The following is a 22851-nucleotide window of genomic DNA, read 5'->3' as shown; positions in this document are numbered from 1 at the left end:
TTCCTTAAGCAATTTATTGAACCTAGTGGCCCCACACCCTCCAGAGAACAGTCCCAACAAGGGAAACTTCTGGACCTCGCTGTGCTCTCAGAAATCAGTGACCAGTGACTGGAAGTCCTTGTAGCCAATGGTTGGAGAATGCCTTCCTCCTTGCGTCAGGCTCTGAGGCATTTGTCTGCACCCCTCGACCCAGGCAGCCACAGAGGAAAGTGCCCAAACCATCCCTGGGGGCTGTGTGCAAGAGCTCAGAATGCTTTTCCAGAGCAACTCCTGTTCAGCATTTGAGTTTAAGGTGTGTAAAAGGGATACTATTAAATAAAGTCCAACACGATCAGCCCACACACCTATAAGGTAACTAGTTCTTTTTGACCTTCTATAAAGAGCAGGAGCAACGATGGGGTTAAAGACCCACCTCCTTGCACCCTTGACCTAACCTCCTCATTTTGAGGAACTTTATCCTTCCATAGCTAACCCAACTACAACTCCTAGCCAATGGTGGCAAATAAGAAGCCTCGGGGAGAGATTGGAAACAATTCCAGGGGCTCTGGAGTTCTTTAGTTTTAAAAAATGTCCCATATCCCTGACTGCCACTCAATTCCCCAAGCAGTGGACTCCCCGCACAGGACTAGCAGTAAAGGAAGGACTGGCCCCACGTCCCCAAAGGTCATACTAGGGTTCCATTCTTGCTGTCATAGCGAGGTGTGCCCTGGGGGAAGCGAAGGGTTGCATATTCTGTAGTATTTTCCAGATGTTTCACCTCATGGGCAGGCCGTGGCTGGGTGCGGCTGCACAGTTGAATGTCTGCGTAATGTAAGCTGCTGTCCTCCACCGGGATGCTTTGACTCCTCTCGCGTGTTTCATGCCATGACACCTGCTTATACGTCCGTCGTGTTATTTTACGGCCCTGCAAGGAATGGACAGCGTTAAAGGAGATTCATGGCTGGCTTTTGCCACCCATCTCTAAAACAGGGCCAGTTAGACTGGCGTTCCTTCACTTTGTTCCTTGAGGGGAAAGTGGAGGATGGGCAAACCCAGCAGATTACACAGATGATTGTACAGGTGTCTGCTCTAGGGCCAAAAAGCTGAGTGTGGGGATTCTGTGACTGAGTAGCCCCAGAGAAGAGACAGAGTCTGTCCTTACCTGTGTGCCATTCTGCTGCAGCTGTTCCTGGTGCATCCTCAATGTCCATTTTTCTTGGCTCCCTTAGGGGAAGAAATACAACTAAAGCCATTTTCTCTTCCCCATCTCTACTGAGATGATCCTCTTCAAATCGCTGTTAAACTATTCTAACTTCTAACTAACTTTGGCCATAATATCATCTACCCTCATTTTTGCACTTGCCCCTAACATAGTTCAATAAATCTATGTTCATAGCCATTACAAGGCAGCCTCTGTGCCATGTTCTGAAGGTAGAAGGATAAGTAGGCTGTTTCCTCTGCTCTGGGGAGCTTACAGCCTACTAGAGTAGACTAATAAGTAAACAGACTATTAGAATGTTAGTGCTCAGCCACACCAGTAGGCCACTTTTAGTCAAGTCAGTATCTTCTCTCTCTTTTTTGGCCTGATCTGATTCCTCAGATTGCCTAAAAACACCCTCCCCTCCCTCCTCTGATTTGTGAACTTGCTGTTATTCCTTTGCCATCAGCGTCTTCTCTCATTCTCCCCCAGCATGTCTGTACATCTGTTACAGAACCAGATGATATTACGATTATTTGTTTACACAAATCATCTCTTATACTCGATTGTCAGCTCTTCCAGGGCTGAGATCCTATGTCCTTCCTCCTCTGTCTCTCTGCCTCCTTGGGATTGTACAGAGTGCCTCGTGTACAATGGAAGTGTGTAAATACGTGTGGGAGGAATGAAAGAATGAGCCAACTCTGCCACTTTGCAATAAGAGAAAGGATAAGATCTAGTTGAACCCAGTAAACTAAGGGCTTGCTTTGGTGTACTGTCTCCTTTTCTCCCTTCTAAGTCCACTCCTCTTTTCTATTCTTTTTTTTTTTTTTTTTTTGAGACAGAGGCTCAAGCTGTCACCCTGGGTAGAGTGCCATGGCATCACAACTCATAGCAACCTCCAACTCCTGGGCTCAAGCGATTCTCCTGCCTCAGCCTCCCAAGTAGCTGGGACTACAAGCACCCACCACAACACCCGGCTATTTTTTGGTTGCAGCCATCATTGTTGTTTGGTGGGCCCAGGCTGGATTCGAACCCACCAGCTCAGGTGTATGTGGCTGGCGCCTTAGCCTCTTGAGCTACAGGTGCTGAGCCCTCTTTTCTATTCTTGTATCTTTTCCAAAGATGCCAGTTCTGTTGTCCTCTCTTCTCTAATTTGGCTCCCCAGAGTCCCTCCCTTCCCAAAGTTACCTGTTTTCTTTTTGTTCGGCAAAGTTGATGGGCAGCTCCTGTGATAGGAAAAACAGATCATCCGTGTGCAAGAGCCCTGGGCTCTATCTTTCTTCCTTCATCACTTGCTCGGTGATCGTCTTAACATCCTGGGATGATGCTCCCCCCACCTCCCTCTAAGAAAGATTCCTTATCCAAAGCCAGGTTCAGTCCCAAAGCATTTGTCAAGGATAACCACACCTCTTCCAAATGGATGGTTCTGGAAGGTGGAGTGGTACAACTGACATAACCAAACCCAAAATACAGCCTCAGGCAACCAGGCACTTACATGCCAGGAATATAGCTGGCTTGAGGGCTATTCTGAGATTGTCTAACAAGCTAATCCCAGCAGAAACTAAGGGAAACCTGCCAAATAATGGGATATTCCGGGATCCAGAGATCCTCCTTCTTCTTCAGTGTTATTTCCCCCCCTGGGGTCTTTGCCAACCTGGGACTTTCATTCTCAGAGTCACAGCAGCTGCCACAGCCGACGCCACTAAGTTAGGGCCCCTCAAAAGCCCTTTCCTAACAAGTGACCTCTCTCCCTGTTTCCTTGTCCTTATTTTTAATTAACGGAGGAAGTGAGAGATGTTTAACCTTTAACATTCTTTGGAGAACTTTGTCTACAGAACAGGGAGTACTGAATTTGGTGAGTGACTCAGCTCTCCTGCCCTCGCTGCAGGGCAGACCTTATATATTCCTGAGCCCCCAGGGGTCCCCAGAGGAGCCTGTGTGTCTACACGATTGTCACCTGTTTGATGCCTAGAGCAACACTTGTGTGAGGAAATAAACGGAATAGTTTGGGGCTTACTCGGGATGATTTTTCTTGCTAGTACATTTCCAGCTCTGCCACAGCCAACCTTATCTGTCTGTCTGACTTCTCATTCCCCTGGGGAAGTTTCCTTTTGCTTATTAAAGAGAGAAAGAGGTAAAAGAAACTGAGTTCTAGGGCAGCACCTGTAGCTCAAAGGAGTAGGGCACCAGCCCCATATGCTGGAGGTGGTGGGTTCAAACCCAGCCCCGGCCAAAAAAAAAAAAAGAAAGAAAAGAGAAAAGAAACTGAGTTCTAAATTACATTGACTGTATTACTGTGGAGAAAAGAATCAGAATTTTCCACACACATTTGACAGAGGTTTGTGTTTGGTGCGATTTTTTGTTTCTTTCTGGCTTTTTTGTTTGTTTGGTTTTTGAGGCAAGAGTCTCACTCTGTCGCCCTGGGTAGAGTACCATGGGTCTCATAGCTCACAGAAACCTGAAATTTCAAGTCTCAAATGACCCTCTAGCCTCAGCCTCCCGAGCAGCTGCGACTACAGGTGCCCAACACCATGCCCTCCCCAGGCTAGTTCTCCTATTTTCAGGGGAGATAGGGTCTCACTCCTGCTTAGGCTGGTCTGGAACTCCTGAGCTCAGGGGATCCTCCTGCCTCGGGCCACCCCAGGCTGATTTTTTGGTTTTGATGCAGCTTGCTGATTTAAGAGCTGTTCAGTCTCCACTCAAACTCTAGAGGTGGTTCAGAAGAAAATCTACTGCTGCATTTTTCTTCTTCTGCCATTAAGCTCCTGCTTTAGCTTCCCCCCATCACCCTCAGCCTGGGAACTAGAGAATCTTCTAATTCCCTGTCCCTTGTCACTGCCCTTTTTCTACTTATTTATATTTAAAGGGATAGAGAAAATATTAATTCTAAAATACACAGATGAGGGCCATCCAACTTCAGCGAACAGAGCCTGTTCCCCGGTTGGATATTGCACAATGCCTGGACAGAACCCAAATGGAATATTCAGCGAGATTTATAAGTGACAGGGTTTTATTTTTAGATCAGAATTAAGGAAACTAAACGGGCACGCTCCCACAGTGGTAACAGCAATACAAATTCATGTAATCCTGCTAGAATGCCATTGGCAATAAGTATACATAAACATAAATGCAACTACCCTCTGAGGTAGCAATTCTACATTCTAAAAAATAATTGTACATGTACAAATATGAATATTCATCAGAGCATTATTCTCTGTTGCAAAAAATAGGAAATATCCTGAATGGCCGACGTTTGGTAACCAACTAAATAAATGGGATATCCACTTAATGGAAAACTACGTAGCCACTTAGGAAAGGCTCTTGGGAGAATACCCAACCGCATGGAAATTTTTACTTGTTATTAAGTTAGTAAATAGACAACAAGATATGTTTCGGGATAAAAAAATTGTGCACCTTGAAAAAGATGTAGAAATACATTAAAATGTTCCTGTCAGTTGTGAGAGCTTGTATTTATGGTTGCTTCTTATTTTCTGCTCTTTGGTATTTTCCACATTTTCTAAAGCGAATATTTATTACTCTGTAATCAGGAAAAAAAAAAGCAACAAAGAACATTTTAAGGCTCTGCGCCTGTGGCTTAAGCGGCTAGGGCGCCAGCCACATACACCTAAGGTGGCAGATTCAAATCCAGCCCGGACCCGCCAAACAACAATGACGGCTGCACCCAAAAAATAGCCGGGCGTTGTGGCGGGTGCTTGTAGTCCCAGCTACTTGGGAGGCTGAGGCAGGAGACTCGCTTGAGCCCAGGAGTTGGAGGTTGCTATGAGCTGTGATGCCACAGCACTCTACCCAGGGGAATAGCTTGAGGCTCTGTCTCAAAAAAATAAAAAAAATTAAAAAAAAAAAAGAACATTTTAAAATAAAATCTCTTCAGAGGTCATCGCATGTTTAAGTCTCTGGAGATTTATTGAGATAATAAAAATAGGGTAGGACAATGTTTACCTAGTATTATTAATATTTTTTAAAGGACAAATGGATTTTGGTTATAATGTCTGGCATAGTGTCTAAAGAATGGGCCCTGAATGTCAGGTTAGCTATGAGAACTTCAGCAAGTTTTTAACCTCTCTGGGCCTCTGTCTTCTTTTCTTTCTTTCTTCTTCTTCTTCTTCTTCTTTTTTTTTTTTTTTTTTGAGGCAGAATCTCACTTTGTCACCCTCAGTAGAGTGCTGTGGCATCCTAGCGCACAGCTACCTCAAACTCTTGGGCTCAAGCAATCCTCTTGTCTCAGGCTCCTGGCTATTTTTTTTATTGTAATTGTTATTTGGCAGGCCCAGGCTGGGTTTGAACCCACCAGCCAGCCCCGGTGTATGTGGCTAGCGCCCTAGCCGCTGAGCTATAGGCCCCAGCCAACACCTGGCTATTTTTAGAAACAGGGGTTTCACTCGTGCTCAGGCTGGTCTTGAACTTCTGAGCTCAAGCGATCTACCTTCTTTAGCTTCCGAGAGGGCTAGGGTTACAGATATGAGCCACTGCAACTGGCCAGAGCCTGTGTTTTCTTATTAATTAAATGAGGATATAATAGAATTCAAACCTCATGGTTTGAATCAGTAATCATGGGTTTAGTGTAAGGATTAAATGAAATAGTAGATGTAAGATATTTAGCATGCTCCTAGCGTATAACGAGCATCAGTAAAAGTTAACTACCAATGACTGTCACCATAAGAGGACTGACCAGTAGTGGAGTGAGAACACAAACACTTGGGACAAAAGGCAGGGCAAGAAACTGTCACATCATTTTCTTTGTAAGCTTTTCTAGATGTCCTGTGTCTGTAGGATATCTCAGAGTTTAAAGGATGCTTTATTTGCTTTTTCAATCCTAATAACATTCTGGGAAACACATACTTTTGTTCTCATTTTACAGATGGTTTTAACTAAGGCCCTAGATCTTTGATATCTTACTCAAGAAGGCAAAGACTGGGCAGTGCCTGTGGCTCAAAGCAGTAGGGGGCCCTCCCCATATACCAGAGGTGGCAGGTTCAAACCCGGCCCTGGCCAAAAGCTGCAAAAAAAAAAAAAAAGCAATGACCAAATTTCCTTTTATTACTATATCTTCTGTGTTTATCACAGTGCCTGGTACATAGCACATGTTCAATAAATATTTGCTTAGGAAATGAATGGATAAATGATAGTAGTAGGGATAGGGCTTGAATCCAATGTACTGACTAGCAAGCCTGTGCTTTCCAAAGTCCCTCACCTGTCTCTCTCAATATAACGATGCTTCATTTATAAATAAGACGTCCTCAATATCTGACCTGGGCACTGAATGGTGGAGCTAAGAAGGCAGTAGACAAGATAAAGCCAGGTCCAGGAACTTATGACAGTGATGAAAACTCTGGGAAAGAACAGTAACAATACCGCGAATAACTTCTTATGAATTTTTTACATATGGCATATCCTTTGCTCTTCAAAATAAACCTGCAGTCTGAATACTGGAGAGGCGTGTTATCTTTTTATTTATTTTGAGACAGAGTCTCACTATGTCACCCCCGGTAGAGTGCCATGGTGCCAACCTCAAACTCTTGGGCTTAAATGAGAAGGGGCTACTTGTAGCCCCAAGTAGCTGGGACTACAGGCACCAGCCACAACAACCAACTTTTTTTTGTTATACTTGTCATTGTTGTTTAGCAGGCCCAGGCTGGATTCAAACCCACCAGCCCCAGTATATGTGGCTGGCACCCTAGCCACTGAGCTACGGGCACTGAGCCATGCCATCTTTTTTTGAGACAGTCTTACTTTGTCACCCTTGGTAGAGTGCCTTGGCATCACAGCTAATAGCAACCTCAAACTCTTGAGCTCAAGTGATTCTCTTGCTTCAGCCTCTCAAGTAGCCAGGATTACAGGCACCAGCCACAACACCCGGCTATTTTTAGAGATAGGGTCTTGCTCTTGCTTAAACTGATCTCAAACTCTTGAGCTTAAGTAATCTACTTGCCTTGGCCTCCCAGAGGGCTGGGATTATAGGCATGAGCCACCATGCCCGGCCTCAGGCATGTTATCTTTATTTTTATACTTGAGGATGCAGAGATATTAAGGGATTTGCCTAAGGTCACATAGCAAATAAATGTGAAAGTTATATTCAGATATTTCATGGATATTTTCCTTCTTCCTACTCTGCCCTTTTAAATAAACATTTTTCCCAAGTTGATGTGCTCAATCTGGGAGGCAGAGTGGTTGAAAGTGTGGGCTCTGAAGCCAGGCAGGCCTGGGTTGGAATCTAGAGTTACTTGCTTACTAGCCATGTGACCTTAGGCAAGTTAGTTAACTGCTCTGATTCTCAGCTTCTCAACTGTCAGTAAAATGGGAGGAGGGGTAAGACCACTTACCTCCCAGAAGTACTGCGAAAATTAAATGAGATTGTGAAGTGTCTGGCACAAGAAAACTCAAATGCTACTATTATTATTATCATCTGGAGAAGGCGAAAAAGAGAAGGACAAAGAGAAACAATGCCAGTTCACCAGTCCAGCCCCGCCCTGGCCATTCTAGAGACAATGGCTTGGCTCTGTTTTCTGATGTCTCCTGAAAGGAGTGAGCAGGGGAGGAGGCGCTGCTCCAGTTTTGGAACCAGAAGGAACCAGGCCAGGACAGGTGGCAGTGGGAGGCTGGCAGACAGCTCTGCCCAGCTCTCCAGGCCCCGGATTCCCAGGGCCTCCGCATTCACCAACAGAGATGTTACCCGTTGCCCTTCGGCCCTACTCACCAGCCTCCTCCACAGCAGAGCCTGTTTCCCATGGCACTCTGTCTCCGAAGGGAGCCCAGCTGTTTTCTACTTCAAGAGGCTTGTGGATTTCCTGGTTCCAGGTTTAGCTTTCTGTGGCCGCTCCCCCAGCCTCTGTCCGTGTCAAATTTCAACCTAGCAGGTTGGACTTTGGAAGCCACCTGCTGGAAAGATTCCCAGGTGATTATTCCCAGCAAAAGGGTTGAACAATACACAGGGTTTCCAGGTGACAGCTATCTCACCTTCAGGATTTGAAGCTGCTGCTGCTGCTGCTTCTTCTTTCTTTCCTTTTTTTTTTTTTTTTTTTTGAGACAGTCTCACTTTGTCACCTCTGTTAGAGTGCCATGGTGTCATGGCCTCAGCCTCCTGAGTAGCTGGGATTACAGGTGCCCGCCAAAACGCCTGGCTATTTTTAGAGACAGGGGTCTTACTAGAACTCAGGCTGCTTTCCAACTCATGAGCTCAGGCAATCAGCCTGCCTACGCCTCCCAGAGTGCTGGATGAAGCTTCTTTTGATGAACTTGAGTTTCAAGCTTCAATGAAAAGAAACCTGAGAAAGAAAAGTGCTCTGGGTTTCTTTAGGAAACATTTCTCCACTACATCACGCTATTTTTGAAATACATCCTCTATAATGGACTAGAGTCTTACCTTATGTTTACCCACCACCACTCAGGTTTAACTGAGTTTCACTTTCAGGGTAATTGGTACCGATTTCTTACTATCCCTGTCCAGAATCTAGGTTTGGTTACTGGTGTCTCTAAGAACCCTAAATTTAGGGAAATGGATTCCTTGCATATTCTCCTCTGCCTTTTGAAGTCAATGCAGGCAAATCACTTAACCTCTTGGGGCCTAAGTTTCTGGGACTAATGGAACAACTGAACATAATCTAATTCCCTTTCTGGTGTAAAATCAGAGGATTGTGTGATTGGAATGGCCTTACCAATTCTTAGCCACTCACTTCCCCATCCCCAGTTCAGACGTACAGAATCTCCACGTAGCCCTCAACACAGCTTCTCCTTCCAATGACTGAAAGTTAGACTCACTCTACGCTCACCAGCACATGGGACGTAGCTGAGCAAATTCATCTGTAGAAAATATGGGCCTTGCCAGGAAGTACTATTCAGCCATTAAAAGAGGGTGACTTTATTTTATTTTATTTTTATTAATTATTTTTTATTAAATCATAACTTTGGACATTGATGCATTTATGGAGTTCAGGGTACTGCTTTGATATACAATGTGAAATGCTTACATTGAACTAAGTAACACATCCATCACAATTATACTCATTTTTTTTTTTTTAACTGGAGAAATATCTTTATTGACTGGGCAGCCTACTTGAGAGGGATGAAGCAGGAGGAGTGGGTGGCCCAATGCCGGGTCGGCCATGCTTCACAGGCTTGTAGGTAATGGAGAAGTCCCCTAGGTAGTGACCGATCATTTCAGGCTTGATCTCCACCTGGTTGAAGGTCTTGCCATTGTAGACACCCACCATGCTGCCCACCATTTCAGGTAGGATGATCATGTCCCGCGGATGTGTCTTCACCACTTCTGGCTTCTCCATGGGTGGTGCCTCCTTGGCCTTACCCAAGCGCTTCAGCAGTGAGTGCTGCTTGCGGCGCAGGCCTCTGTTTAGCCGCCGCCGCTGGCGGGCACTGTAAAGCTGCATCAGCTGCTCATAGGACATATCCGGCAACTGGTCGAGATCCACGCCACGGTAGGTGAACTTACGGAAGGTCTGCTTCTTCTTTTGCTCCACTTCTGCCATTTTGTCACCTTCCCGGAAAAAGCCTCATTTCTTAATAGTTTTGAAACACACCATTGCATCATGCACATTAGGTGAGGTCCCTGCAAATACCCTCCCTCCTCCCATATCCCTCCTCCCCTCCCCTCTCTCTCCTCTTCCTTCCTACTTTCTGGACTATAGTTATGTTTTGCCATTCATATGAGTGTGTAGGTGGTTACATATTGATTTCATAGTAGTATTGAGTACTTGGATGCTTTTATTCCCATTCTTGTGATGCTTTACTAAGAAGAATATGCTCCAGCTCCATCCAAGTAAACATAAAAGATGTGAAGTCTCCATCTTTTTATGGCTGCATAGTATTCCATGGTGTACATATACCACAATTTGTTAATCCATTCATGGGTTGATGGGCACTTGGGCTGTTTCCATGTCTTGGCTATTATGAATTGGGCTGCATTAAACCTTCTGGTGCAAATGTTTTTGTTGTAAAATAATTTTTGATCATCTAGGTATATGCCTAGCAGAGGAATATTGCAGGATCGAATGGTAGGTCTACTTTTAGTTCCTTGAGTGTTCTCCAAACTTCTTTCCAAAAAGGTCATGTTAGCTTGCATTCCCACCAGCAGTGTAGAAGCGTTCCCTTCTCTCTGCATCCACACCAACATCTGTAGTTTTGGGATTTTGTGATGTGGGCTAATCTTACTAGAGTTAGATGATATCTCAGAGTGGTTTTATTTGTATTTCTTTGATGATTAAGGATGATGAGCATTTCTTCATGTGTTTGTAGGCCATGCGCCTGTCTTCATCAGAGAAGTTTCTGTTCAAGTCTCTTGCCTACCTAGAAATGGGATTATTTATTCTTTTATTATTGATTAGAGTTCTCTGTAGATTCTTTGTCAGAAGCATAACCTGCAAAAATCTGAAGGTTGTCTGTTTGCTTTACTTACTGTGTTCTTGGCTGTGCAAAAGCTTTTTAGTTTGATCAGATCCCAGTGATGGATTTTTGGTGTTGCTTCAATTGCCGAGGGGGGTCCTCCTCATAAAATATTCTCCCAGGCCAATTTCTTCAAGTGTTTTCCCTGTTTTCTCTTCTAGTATTTTTATAGTTTCATGTCTTAAGTTTAAATCTTTTACCCAGTAGAATCAATTTTTGTTAATGGTGAAAGGTGGGGGTCCAGTTTCAGTCTTCTACAGGTTGCCAGCCAGTTCACCCAGCACCATTTGTTAAATAGGGAATTTTCCCCCACTGAATTTTTTTTTTTTTTTTTTTTTTTGCAGTTTTTGGCTGGGGCTGGGTTCTAACCCACCACCTCTGGTATATGGGGCCAGTGCCCTACTCCTTTGAGCCACAGGTGCCGTACCACTGCCCTCCCCCACTGAATATTTTGGATAGGCTTGTCAAAGATCAAATGACAATAAGCAGCTGGGTTCATCTCTTGTTTCTCTATTCTGTTCCATAAATCTACCACTCTGTTTTTGTGCCAGTACCATGCTGTTTTGATCACTATAGATTTGTAGTATGGCCTGAAGTCTGGTAATGTGATACCTCCTGATATGTTCTTATTTCTGAGTAATGTATTTGCTATTTGAGTTTTTTTCTGATTCCATATAAAAGGAAGTACTATTTTTTCCAAGTTCTTTAAAATATGACAATGGTGCTTTAAAGGGATTGCATTAAATCTGTAGATTTCTTTGGATAGTATGGACATTTTAACAATGTTGATTCTACCCAGCCATGAGCATGGTATGTTTTTCCATTTGTTAACATCTTCACCTATTTCTTTTCTCAGCGTTTCATAGTTCTCTTTATAGAGATCTTTCACATCCTTTATTAGGTAAATTCTCAGATATTTCATCTTCTTTGGCACTATTGTAAAAGTAATAGAGTCCTTGATTGTTTTTTCAGCTTGACTATCATTGGCGAATATAAAAGCTACTGACTTGTAAGTATTGATTTTGTATCCTGAGACACTGCTGTATTCCTTGATCACTCCTAAGAGTTTTGAAGTTGAGTCCCCGGGATTTTCCAGGTATAAGATCAAGTCATCAGTGAAGAGTGAGAGTTTGGTCTCCTCTGATCCTATCTGGATACCTTTGATCGCCTTCAAAAGAGGGCGACTTTGTATCTTTTGTATTAACCTGGATGGACTTGAAAGACATTCTTCTTAGTAAAGTACCATAAGAAAGGAAAAGCAAATACCCAATGTCCTGAATACTAATATGAAGTTAGTGGACAATCTCATACATACCCACATAAGAGAAAAACTCGATTCAATTCAAGTTGGGGGGGAGGGAAGAATGAGGGATGGGGAAAGGGAAGGAGGCCAAGGATTGGTGTGCTCCCACTTACTGGGCACAGTGTAAGGGTATATGCCACACCTCTTGGGTGTGGGACACAACTATAAGAGGGATTCTACCTAACAAATGCAAATATTACAACTTAGTTGTTTGTACCCTCACGTTAACCTGAAATAAAAAAAAAGAGAAAGAGGATATAGGCCCTAGGAGAATTTTTGAAACATAATTCTGTCTTCAGTGCCCTCATCCCATCCTTAGTATCTTGCTTTGATGCCTGGTTATTTGTATGTTCTTTACCGATGTTCAGAGCCCACCACTCAGCTCTGCACTCCAGAGTACCCTGGACTTTGAACTCGAACTCCTGTCCATTGGCTTGTAACAAATTTGTAGGAGTATGAGGAAGATTAAATGAGATCTGTGTATGTAGAGCTTTGGTCCAGAGCCTGGCACATGGAAAGGTCTCCGTAACTCTTACGGAGTTAGAGAGTTATAGTTATTATTCTTTCTTTCTTTCTTTCTTTTTTGAGACAGAGTCTCACTCTCCCACCCTAGGGTTGAATGCCTTGGTGTCATCATAGCTCAAAGCAACCTCAAACTCCTAGGCTCAAGCAATCCTCATTGCCTTAGCCTTCTGAGTAGCTGGGACTACAGGTGCCTGCCCACAAAACCTGCCTAATTTTTCTATTTTTAGTGGAGACGGTATCTCGTTCTTGCTCAGGCTGGTCTCAAACTCTTGAGCTCAAGCAATCTTCCTGCCTCAGTCTCCCTGAGTGCTAAGATTACAGGCGTGAGCCACCATACCTGCCTGACTTACTATTATTATTTCTGTTCTAAGGTGATAATCAGGTGGACCATGCATCTTATTTTATCTTGTGCTCCAGTCATTGCAGTATTTCAGGGCCATGCTTCTCCCCTGCAAACCATTCCCTGCTTCCTTTTTTGTCCTATTACCTACCTCTCCCCACACAGCTCAAAAGCCATTAATGATTTCTTCCTGTTACTTGTATCTATGGGAGAGAGCCTGGCACTCAAAGCCCACCCCCCACAATCTGGTAGTACCTTTGTAGCCACATTGTAATTTTTAAAAATAACACCTAAAGGATTGTCAGATGGCCAGAAACGCCAAAGGAACCAATAATCCAGAAAACCTGATATGCCTTAAGTAGTATTACTAGATGTCTAAAATGATAAGGGTATTGATTATTCCATTGACGTCTGTACTGGTCAACCCATGACTAGAATAATAATAACTAGGTCTACATGTTGAATTTCTTTTTTTTTTTTTTTTTTTTTTTTTTGAGACAGAGCCTCAAGCTGTCCCCCTGGGTAGAGTGCCGTGGCATTACAGCTCACAGCAACCTCCAACTCCTGGGCTCAAGCGAGTCTCCTGCCTCCGCCTCCCAAGTAGCTGGGACCACAGGCGCCCGCCACAACGCTCGGCTATTTTTTTGGTTGCAGCCGTCATTGTTGTTTGGCGGGTCCAGGCTGGGGATTCGAACCCGCCACCTTAGGTGTACGTGGCTGGCGCCTTAGCCGGTTGAGCTATAGGCGCCGAGCCTACATGTTGAATTTCAAGGTGAATTTCAATTGTTAAAAGGCAGTGTGTTCAAAAGAAAGTCGTCTGGATAATGAAATGGAAGGTGCTACAAAATACGGTAAAAGAAGTAGGCAGGTTTAGCTGGAAAAGGGGAACCTTTGAAGAAATTTAAGTCAAAGAAGGGTTGCATTTGTTTTCTGGACACAACCAAAACCAATGGGCAGAATTTATGGAAATGCAAATGTTGATTCAACAAAAGGAAGAATTTGTAATGGTTAAGTGCAAAAAGAAAATGGAGTGGGCTACTTTACAAAGTTCTAAGTTGTCTGCCACTGAAAATGTCCCAGAACTGTCATAATACCTTTAAAAGAATTTGAATGGGGTGGGGATTTGGACTAAATTGGAGATTCTCAATTTTTTTTTTCTAACTAGGAAATCCTTCTTTTAAATAAAGCTCAATTACAAAGCAAATGTTCTGGCTGAAGTCTGAGTAGAATCCTTTTATTCTTTTTCTTCTCAACTAGATATTAAGAATCCTGAAAGTAGACAGTCCAAACCCATAGTTTTTATGTTTACGATTATGTCTTCTATAGTGTATTGCTTGGGGCTTGATACATATTTATGAATGAATGAATAAATGAACACTTGAATATATCAATGTTTCTCTGAAGTAAGCTTTCATTTTTAATAGATGACAATCTTTTAACCAAAAAAATGAATTCCTCAAGTGAGAGTTGTCCTGGGGGTCCACTGATCCCTAAGAGAGGTATAGGAATGTATCTCAAGAGTTGTGGGAACCCATTCAAATTATATTACCAAATTTGGGAGCATGGGTATTTTTCTGGTAAGGCATCTACAATAGGCTCTTGTTGGATTTTCAGATGGGTCTGTAACCCTAAAAAAACACCACTTTCAGGGAAGAATTTTAGGTGTCCTCCATAGCTTGGTATAAAATATATTTTGGGGCAGGGAGGTCTTCTGGACAGTCTTCAAATCACATACACGCATGATCTCTTGAATGCAGAGAGTAATTGAGGGGACAGACCCTCAGGCTTTCCTGAGGGGTTCAGTGATAATGATAGCAGCTTCCGTGTCTGTGCCCCTCTGTGTGCATCCTCAGTCCCTCAAAATCAGTGACCATTTCAGCAGACAGGCCTTAGTGTGAGAAAACAAAGTATTCACCCCAGGGCTTTAGGCACCTATCTTCAGCCAAAAACCGTTTTCCCAACCCCTACCCAAAAAAGGGCCAGACAGTCTGGAGACCCTTGTTTTTGTGTCTCTAATCGCCAGCTCAGACAGTGCCCTCCGGGCTGTTTGGATGGCATATCCCTTTCCCTCCCAGGATCACACTCTCTTTTGTTGCATTGTGAGAAAATTATGGTGAGGAATTTGATCCGGAGCCAGGGGCAGCTTCCGGGTGTGATCTCAGCATCCAAATGCAGCTCAGGGTGCCCTGACGTTTGCACGTCTAACTGAGGAGCTCCTGTCTAGCAGGCTGGGACCACCTCCCTCCCTGCCCATTCTGTCCTCCCGGCCACGGAATAGGGAGCCGCACAAACAAGGCCCTGAGATTTGGGTTTATTCGGCTCCATCCAAAACTAAACCGAAGGCTATGACACGTCCCTTGGGACCAAACCATACATTGTGGACCATGCTTCCTTTCCTTCCCCCAGGGATGCTGCACCTCTGGCCGGCAGCTGCTGGCGTCAACGTGGGAGTTGGAAAGGGACTTGCTGGGGGCTGGGCCTGGGACCGTCAAGGCTCAACTCCGGCTGCCTCCTCCTCGTCCTCTGGATCAGGAGGTGCAGGGAGCAGGGAGATGTAGACCTCGTTGACCTCTGTGTCCAAATGTCGGCCACCCCGAGGCGCCTCCAGGTTAAGGATGCCATCATGGGAGAGGGCAGCTCGGACTCGCCAGGGGTCGACGTCCGCGGGCAGGACATAGGTGCGGCAGAACTCTCGGGCTATGAAGCCATGACGGTCCAGGCGCTGGGGGTGCCGGGCAGACACCTCCAGCAGGTTGTCCACAGTCCTCACCGTCACCTCATCTGGGGTAAAGTGGCTTACATCCAGAAACGCCTGGAACTTGCCCTCACTGAGCCTAAGCTCCGAGGCCCCTGCCCTGCTGCCCTCCCCAGCCTGGGCGGCCCGAGGCCGGACGTAGTAGCCGTGGTAGAGCGTGGGGGTCAGGATGTCTTCTGGCAGGAGGCCTGAGGGGCAGAGAGAAGGCGAGAGGCAGGATGAGGGAGGACCAGCTGGGCCCCGGGTGAAAGCAGGGGAGAGGGAGATTGGGAAGAGCAGGAGGGAGTCGGGAAAAGTAGGGAAGGGGAAAGGAGCGCACGGTAGCTCGGAGGAGAGGCAGCTGGGCAGGGTGGATTGAGAAAGGAACAGAGGTCCAGGAAAAGGCAGACCACGCTGGGTCTGGACTGATAGAACGGGAACCAGGAGGCACCTCGCGGCCGGTAAGGGGCAGGTGTCTGAGCACGGCAGGCACCTGTCTGCCCCGAGCTCAGTAAGGGGAGGGCAGAGCCCGCCCTAGGGGGTTGGGGGGGAGTCTGGGCTGGGGGACGGCCTGCCCCAGGAGATCAGTTAAGCCCCAAGTGGGGTGGAGGCCAGAAACTTTGGGTGGTCAGCCCAGAATTTCAGGAGGTGGGGGGAGAGGCAAGGGGGTGGCGTCTGTGCCATACCTTCTCCGAAGCGCTGCTCACCCAGGCGGCTCGGGTTGGCAAATTCGTACTCGGTGGTGGCCGGGTGGGCGTGTGGCACCGAGCGGCCCGACATGGCTGCGCGGTGCGGACTCGGCGGCGGCCCCGGCGTCAGGTGCAGCCCCAGGAGGCGCAGCAGGACCCCTCCGGCTGCTGGGAGAGCCCGGACTTCGTCGGAGGTGGGGGCGGGGTCTACACCACCCAAAATAGTGCGGAGCCTCTGGGGGGAGGGGCGGGGAGTGGGGGCCCGAGGGTGAGCGACAGGGTGTGACCAGCGCCGCCGGACCCCTACCCCTCCCCCCACACCTTTCAGCTGTCGCGGGGGACCGGAGAGGACAGCTGAGGGTCTTGGCTGCGGAGTGAGCTGGAGAGGGGATCTGGTGCCAGAGGACAAAGGCAGGCCTCGCTGAGACCCTCACTGACGGTTTGCACGTTTCCACACCACTTCTGTGTCCCAGGCACCATGCCCCCTGCTTCATAAAGTACTCCTGGATTATTGAATGACCTGGGAGACACATAGATGAAATATGCAACACAAGAACAAAACCAAAAATCAAAAATCCTTTTCTGTCCCTTTTGGGAATTGGGGTCTTCTGCCCAGATTAATGTCAGGGACCTCTCCTGAACCCAAGTCAACCCAGGGCACCACGAAGATGGTCCGGACATGTTGACCGTCACTATTCCCTGCCAGGGACCCACAAAGAGTTAATGTCCCTGGGGCCCAGCCTAGGAAGATTCCAGTCTCTGCCCAGGCCCAAGATAGCTGCTGGCCGATTTCCCTGGCATGCAAGACTGGAGAGGAGGAGGAGGAGGGGCACACCGCACGCCCGCTTGGGATTCCTGACTCTGTCCCAGCTTCAGAGAACCGGGTCGGGGTGGGTGCCCCTGGGTGTGGACGGACAGCGCGTGAAAGGAGACCTTGACAAGTCACTGGCCAGCTCAGACGTGTTTGGGTTTCTCTTTTCTTAGCTCAGTGAGTACTGGGTATGTGTCACACTGCCAAATCCCCGATCACAAGTCTCCATGAACCGGCGGTGAGCTGGGATAATAAAACCCCTGACATCACCATTCCAGAAGCTTCACAAGACTGCATATATAAGAGGCTGGCCTTAGCTGCGGCTGAAGGAGCTGACCAGCCAGCTGACCCCCGACATTCACCTAGCCGCCATGGACATCGCCATCCACCACCCCTGGATCCGCCGCCCCTTCTTCCCTTTCCACTCCCCGAGCCGTCTCTTTGACCAGTTCTTCGGAGAGCACCTGTTGGAGTCTGATCTCTTCCCGACTTCAACTTCCCTGAGTCCCTTCTACCTTCGGCCACCCTCGTTCCTGCGGGCACCCAGCTGGATTGACACTGGGCTCTCGGAGGTGAGTCTACCCTCTGCCAGGACAAGAGAATCAATCCTTCCTGGAACCCCTGTGAACTTTTCCATCTGTTTTTCTTTCCTTTTCTGCCTAAACCATTTTAGGCATATGTGTGTCCAAAAGTAAAGAAAAGTGAGGTTACTAGTGCCTGCCTCCCCCCACACCTGTTTCTATTTGATGGTCTCTGAATCCTATTTGTTATATTTTTCCGTGCACTGTGAAGATGACATCCTCTATGCTCTGACTTCTAAGCAGAATACCCTTTCCTGGTGTGGTTCCTAATCTGCAGGGAAGGAGCTGCCTTTGAACTCCTTTGCTCACCTCTTCTATAATATACCTCTCCCTCTTGACAAATTTTATCATCTCAAATTTCAGAGCCAGGAGAGACTCTTGCCTCATCCTGAGCTCTTCATCTCCACTGGGTGGAGCTGGAGACCACAACCACTATTTTCCTCCTTTCTATTCTCTCTTCTATAATTTCCCCTTGGGTCTGTGGGGCAGGGACCAGGAACCCGCCTGGGTCCTAGACTCATGAGGGGAAAAATATAAATCTGGTCTTGGGACCCCTCTTAGGATAAGAATGGGGTGAACAGACCAGGTACAGAAGCTGACACACATAACACTCTTGATTAAAAATACTCAAGTATGAGTAAACAGGAGCTGACTGGGCAAGGGCTTTTGGAAGGACAAGCAGGACCAGTATAACATTCCAGATTGGGTGGGTGGAAAATTTGGCAGACATCTGAGCAAGAAGAAAGGGCCTTTGTCTCACAGACAAATGACAAAGTCAGGCATTGAGGTTAGAGAGGCAACAGAAGCTATGCCCAGACCCATGCTGTGATTGGTCCCCTGTGTGATCTGTTTTATCTGTCCCTGTAAATAAAGTTTGGGCCTGATGGCCAAGAGCCCTGAGTACCATTGGCGTGCTTCCCCTGAACCAGAGAGCCATGTTTATTCAAAAAAGGATTTTTAGCAGAAAAGAGGAGAACAAATTACCTGGGGAGAAAGTAAGTCTGCAGAACGATGAGATGGGGCCAATGTTATAAACATTCTTGCCATTTTTTCTCCTTCCTCATTCCCTCACCTTGTTAATTCTAGATGCGCCTGGACAAGGACAGGTTTTCAGTCAACCTGGATGTGAAGCACTTCTCCCCAGAGGAACTCAAAGTCAAGGTGACGGGAGATGTGATTGAGGTGCATGGCAAACATGAAGAACGCCAGGTATGTCGCCTATTTCTTTCTCATTCATTCGGTGCAAACTATAATACGCCAGGCACTGTTATCAGCCTCTGAGACTAGGGACATTACAGTCCCAAGCTGTAAGGGTCTGGATCAGGGGTTATAAATCAATGCCTAGAAGACTCACTTAGGGGATAGACAATAGACCTGCTTTGTTACTGTTATTGTCAGAGAAATGGCTTCTGTTATTTTGATTTGATTGTCTTAGATGGAATGGATGGGATATTCCCTCCCCAGTTAAGCCAATGTTTTTCAACTTGGCCACATTAGAATCACCAGGAGAGTTTTCAAAAATCCCAGTACTCAGGCATTCCTCAGGCCAATTAAATAAGAATTTTAGAGATTGGTTCAAGACATCAGAATTTTTTAAAGCTCCCTTGGTAATTCTAATCTACAGTTGGACCTGGTTGCTGCACATAATTACATTAACAACATGTACCCTGAAAGCACTTGAGTTTGTGACTTTTCTTTTAGATGTTCAGAAACTTACTGCTCTTTTGCCCATCTTAATGCCGAGCTACATGGCTTGCCCATATTCATCTTCTAATCCTCTATTGCCCATGTGGAGATCAGTTAATTGAGAACCTATTTGGATAAATGCTTGAGATTCAGCAGGCATAAGGGTCAACTACTCTTTGGAAAGTTCTGATGAATGGAATGAATTCTCATGACTTTCTGTGATGGCTTTAAAATTGCCTCCTGCCAGTTAGTGGTAACTCACACACTGTGCATTAGGACAACTAGTACAGTGCGTCCTCAGGCTGCTTTGGTTTTACTTGGACTATTTCAAATCGCACATGAACTTCGTGGACACCCTGTCTGATTTAAGTTTGGGTCACAGTATCCCTACATGGAGTCACTTCTTTTTTTTAAAGCAGTAGTCTCTTGGTCTGGAACATTCTGGGACATTCCTGAAGAGTCAGGATAATTTCCTGGGCTTCCTCAGGGACTCAGATGCTCAGTACCAGGATGAGATTCCAAATCCTACGGGCCCAACCAACATTGATCTACCAGGCGTGTTCGATCTTTTTACTGTTCTGCCACACAGTGGAAGAACAAGAGTTGGGTCTTGGGTGACACATAAAATACAAAAACACTAATGAAAGCTGATGAGCAAAAAAATTAAAAAAAAGATCTGTAGATACTTTTCTTTTTTTTTTTTTGAGACAGAGCCTCAAGCTATCCCCCTGGGTAGAGTGCCATGGCATCACAGCTCACAGCAACCTCCAACTCCTGGGCTCAAGCGAGTCTCCTGCCTCTGCCTCCCAAGTAGCTGGGACCACAGGCGCCCGCCACAACGCCCGGCTATTTTTTGGTTGCAGCCGTCATTGTTGTTTGGCGGGTCCGGGCTGGGGATTCGAGCCCGCCACCTTAGGTGTATGTGACTGGCGCCTTAGCCGGTTGAGCCATAGGCGCCGAGCTTTTCATAAGATGACACCACAGATAAACAAAACAGTCCTCAAATAATCTAAATGTGGCCCGTGGGCTGCAGGTTGGACACCCTTAAAACTTTTGGGAAGTACCCCTAAATGTATATGTGCCTCAGAGTTTGAAAAACTGTGAAGATCTGGGCTGTTTTATACTTCACAGACTTTTGCTGGTAGACGTGACCACCCAGGCAACTTCATCTTAGCCGCAAATCTGAAATGAGCACCTATTTTCTTTGCCTCATTTTGTGACAGCATTTGGTCTCCCCTAAGGGAGATGGGGATGCCTGAATTCTGGACAGATGATATTCTATCCTGCTCTCATCTCTGCCTTTTGCCTTGTTCTCTTGGATTAGGATGAACACGGTTTCATCTCCAGAGAGTTCCACAGGAAATACCGAGTCCCAGCTGATGTGGACCCTATGGCCATTACTTCATCCCTGTCATCTGATGGGGTCCTCACTGTGAACGGACCAAGGAAAGCGGCCCCTGGCCCTGAGCGCACCATTCCCATCACCCGTGAAGAGAAGCCTGCTGTCACTGCAGCTCCCAAGAAGTAGATGCCCTTTCTCTAACTGCATTTTTTAAAACAAGAAGGTTTCCCCATCAGTGAATGAAAATCTTATGATTAGTGCTGAAGCTTATTAATGCTAAGGGCAGGCCCAAATTGTCAAGCTAATAAAATATCATTCAGCAACAGATAACTGTCTTGTGTTTGAATATTCAGTATACTTTTATTCCATTTTATTTATGTATGTATGTATGTATGTTACCCTGGGTAGAGGGCCGTGGTGTCATAGCTCACAGCGACCTCAAACTCTTGGGCTCAAGTGATCCTCTTGCCTCAGCCTCCTGAGTAGCTGGGAGTACAGGCGCCAGTCACAACACCCAGCTAATTTATCAGTATGCCTTCATATAAATGTACAGATACAGCAGATCCCTTTAATCATCACATTATGATTTAAGGGCGTCCAGGGATTTTAGCATCAGAATGACTGTACTTACTGATGGTACAAATTTAGGCAAGTTACTTAACATTTCAGGTCTTCAGGTATTCCATTTATAAAGTGGAGTATTGAGTTGTACAGATTCGTAAGTGAATTAAGGACAAAAAGTATGCAAAGCCCCTTGCAGAGTTCAGGGAATATTGTTTCTCTCTCTACCCTCTCTGATTTTAACTGGAAGAATTCTGAATGAACGCTGGATAATACCGTATAAAAGGCCTTACTACATCTTCAAAATTAATCACATCACCAGGGAAGACACGATGACTCCAATGTTATTTGATTTTTCTGTCTTTTTGAGACCCAGGCTAGTGGTGTCTTCATAGCTCACTGCAGCCTTGAACTCCTGGGCTTAAGTGATCTTCCTACCTCAGCCTCCCGAGTAGCTGGTGCTACAGGTCACACCACCACAACTAGCTAATTTTTCTATTTTTGTGTGTCGGGGGGGGGGGCGGTGTCTCAGCATGTTGCTCAGGCCGGTATTGAACAACTGGCCTCAAGTGATTCTTCCACCACAGCCTCCCAAAGTGCTGGGATCACAGTGGTAAGCCACCATGCCCATCCTATTTGACATTTTTCTACTGATAAGCGTGCCTTCAGCTGATTCACAAGGGCAATAAATGTGACTCAGGTGATAAACCCCAACAAACCTCTGAGGTATAATCTAATTGCCCAGGAAACACTTGTTAAACTAAGATTGAGAAATATGCAATTTAAAAAGTTGAGTTTTAGAATTACAGTTAATAACTGATCAATAAGTGATTCTACTATTTAGCTTGCCTTAAACAAAGCTTTGGTAAGTAATTTATAAAAAAGATACTCTCAGCTCGGTGCCTGTGGCTCAAGCAGCTAAGGTGCCAGCCACATACACCTGAGCTGGCAGGTTCGAATCCAGCCCGGGCCCACCAAACAACAATGACGGCTGCAACCAAAAAAATAGCCGGGCCTTGTGGCGGGCTACTGTAGTTCCAACTACTTGGGAGGTGGCAGCAAGAGACTTGCTTGAGCCCAGGAGTTGGAGGTTGCTGTGAGCTGTGATGCCATAGCACTCTACCCAGGGAGACAGCTTGAGGCTCTGTGTCACCAAAAAAATAAATAAATAAATACTCTCTGGCAGCGCCTGTGGCTCAAGGAGTAGGGCACTGGTCCCATATACCGGAGGTAGAGGGTTCAAATCCAGCCCTGGCCAAAAACTGAAAAAAAAAAATATACTCACTACTCAATAATTAAAAAAATGGTGATCTAGCATCTTTTGTAACAACCTGGATGGGACTGGAGACCGTTATTCCAAGCAAGGTATCACAAAAATGGAAAAACAAACAACTCACGTACTCAATACTAAATTAGAACTAGTTAATCAACACTTATGTGCACCTGTGGGAGTAAAACTTAACAGGAATCAAGCCGGTGGGGGGGGGGGGATAAATCCACACCTAACTGGGGCAAGGGACGTATTCTGGGTGAATAACTCCAACTTAAAATGTATAGAGGGGCTCAGTGTCTGTGGCTTAAGTGGCTAAGGCACCAGCCATGTACACCTAAGGTGGCGGGTTCGAATACAACCCGGGCCCCACCAAACAACAATGACAACTATAACCAAAAAATAGCCAGGCATTGTG

The 22851-nt window shown here is 45.9% G+C and overlaps 3 protein-coding genes and 1 pseudogene across 6 annotated transcripts; 1 reads left to right on the top strand and 3 right to left on the bottom strand.

Moving 5' to 3' along the window:
* CUNH11orf52 (chromosome unknown C11orf52 homolog) lies at positions 1-8008 on the bottom strand. Of its 2 annotated transcripts, XM_023516048.1 has the most exons (5): positions 7893-8008; positions 2366-2403; positions 1142-1203; positions 758-904; positions 1-270 (listed from the first exon to the last, which is right to left on the bottom strand). In XM_023516048.1, exons 1-5 carry the CDS (start codon positions 7922-7924, stop codon positions 88-90), a joined length of 462 nt encoding a protein of 153 aa, XP_023371816.1. In that variant the 5' UTR covers positions 7925-8008; the 3' UTR covers positions 1-87. The 2 variants fall into 2 exon arrangements, with proteins under 2 accessions (XP_023371816.1, XP_003794830.1); XM_003794782.3 differs by having other exon boundaries at positions 156-904.
* A 1203-nt stretch (positions 8009-9211) lies between these two features.
* On the bottom strand, positions 9212-9680 carry LOC100961756 (annotated as a pseudogene). The gene has a single exon (XR_154078.3). The product of XR_154078.3 is annotated as a 40S ribosomal protein S15 pseudogene (transcript).
* Positions 9681-15054: 5374 nt separating this feature from the next.
* HSPB2 (heat shock protein family B (small) member 2) lies at positions 15055-16734 on the bottom strand. Its single transcript, XM_003794734.1, has 2 exons — positions 16180-16734; positions 15055-15702 (listed from the first exon to the last, which is right to left on the bottom strand). Exons 1-2 carry the CDS (start codon positions 16271-16273, stop codon positions 15248-15250), a joined length of 549 nt encoding a protein of 182 aa, XP_003794782.1. The 5' UTR covers positions 16274-16734; the 3' UTR covers positions 15055-15247.
* CRYAB (crystallin alpha B) lies at positions 15833-20929 on the top strand. Of its 2 annotated transcripts, none has more exons than XM_003794732.3 (4): positions 15833-15954; positions 17167-17565; positions 18661-18783; positions 20585-20929. In XM_003794732.3, the coding sequence occupies exons 2-4, from the start codon at positions 17365-17367 to the stop codon at positions 20786-20788; spliced, it is 528 nt and encodes a 175-aa protein (XP_003794780.1). In that variant the 5' UTR covers positions 15833-15954; positions 17167-17364; the 3' UTR covers positions 20789-20929. The 2 variants fall into 2 exon arrangements, with proteins under 2 accessions (XP_003794780.1, XP_023371815.1); XM_023516047.1 differs by lacking the exon at positions 15833-15954 and having other exon boundaries at positions 16948-17181; positions 17272-17565.
* The last annotated feature ends 1922 nt before the right edge of the window (positions 20930-22851 follow it).

The sequence above is a fragment of the Otolemur garnettii genome, unplaced genomic scaffold (assembly GCF_000181295.1).
Source record: "Otolemur garnettii isolate 467f Iridium unplaced genomic scaffold, OtoGar3 scaffold00086, whole genome shotgun sequence".
In the NCBI taxonomy this organism is placed as follows: domain Eukaryota; kingdom Metazoa; phylum Chordata; class Mammalia; order Primates; family Galagidae; genus Otolemur; species Otolemur garnettii.
Note: the sequence above shows the minus strand (reverse complement) of the source record. Positions and strands in the feature narration are given on the sequence as shown.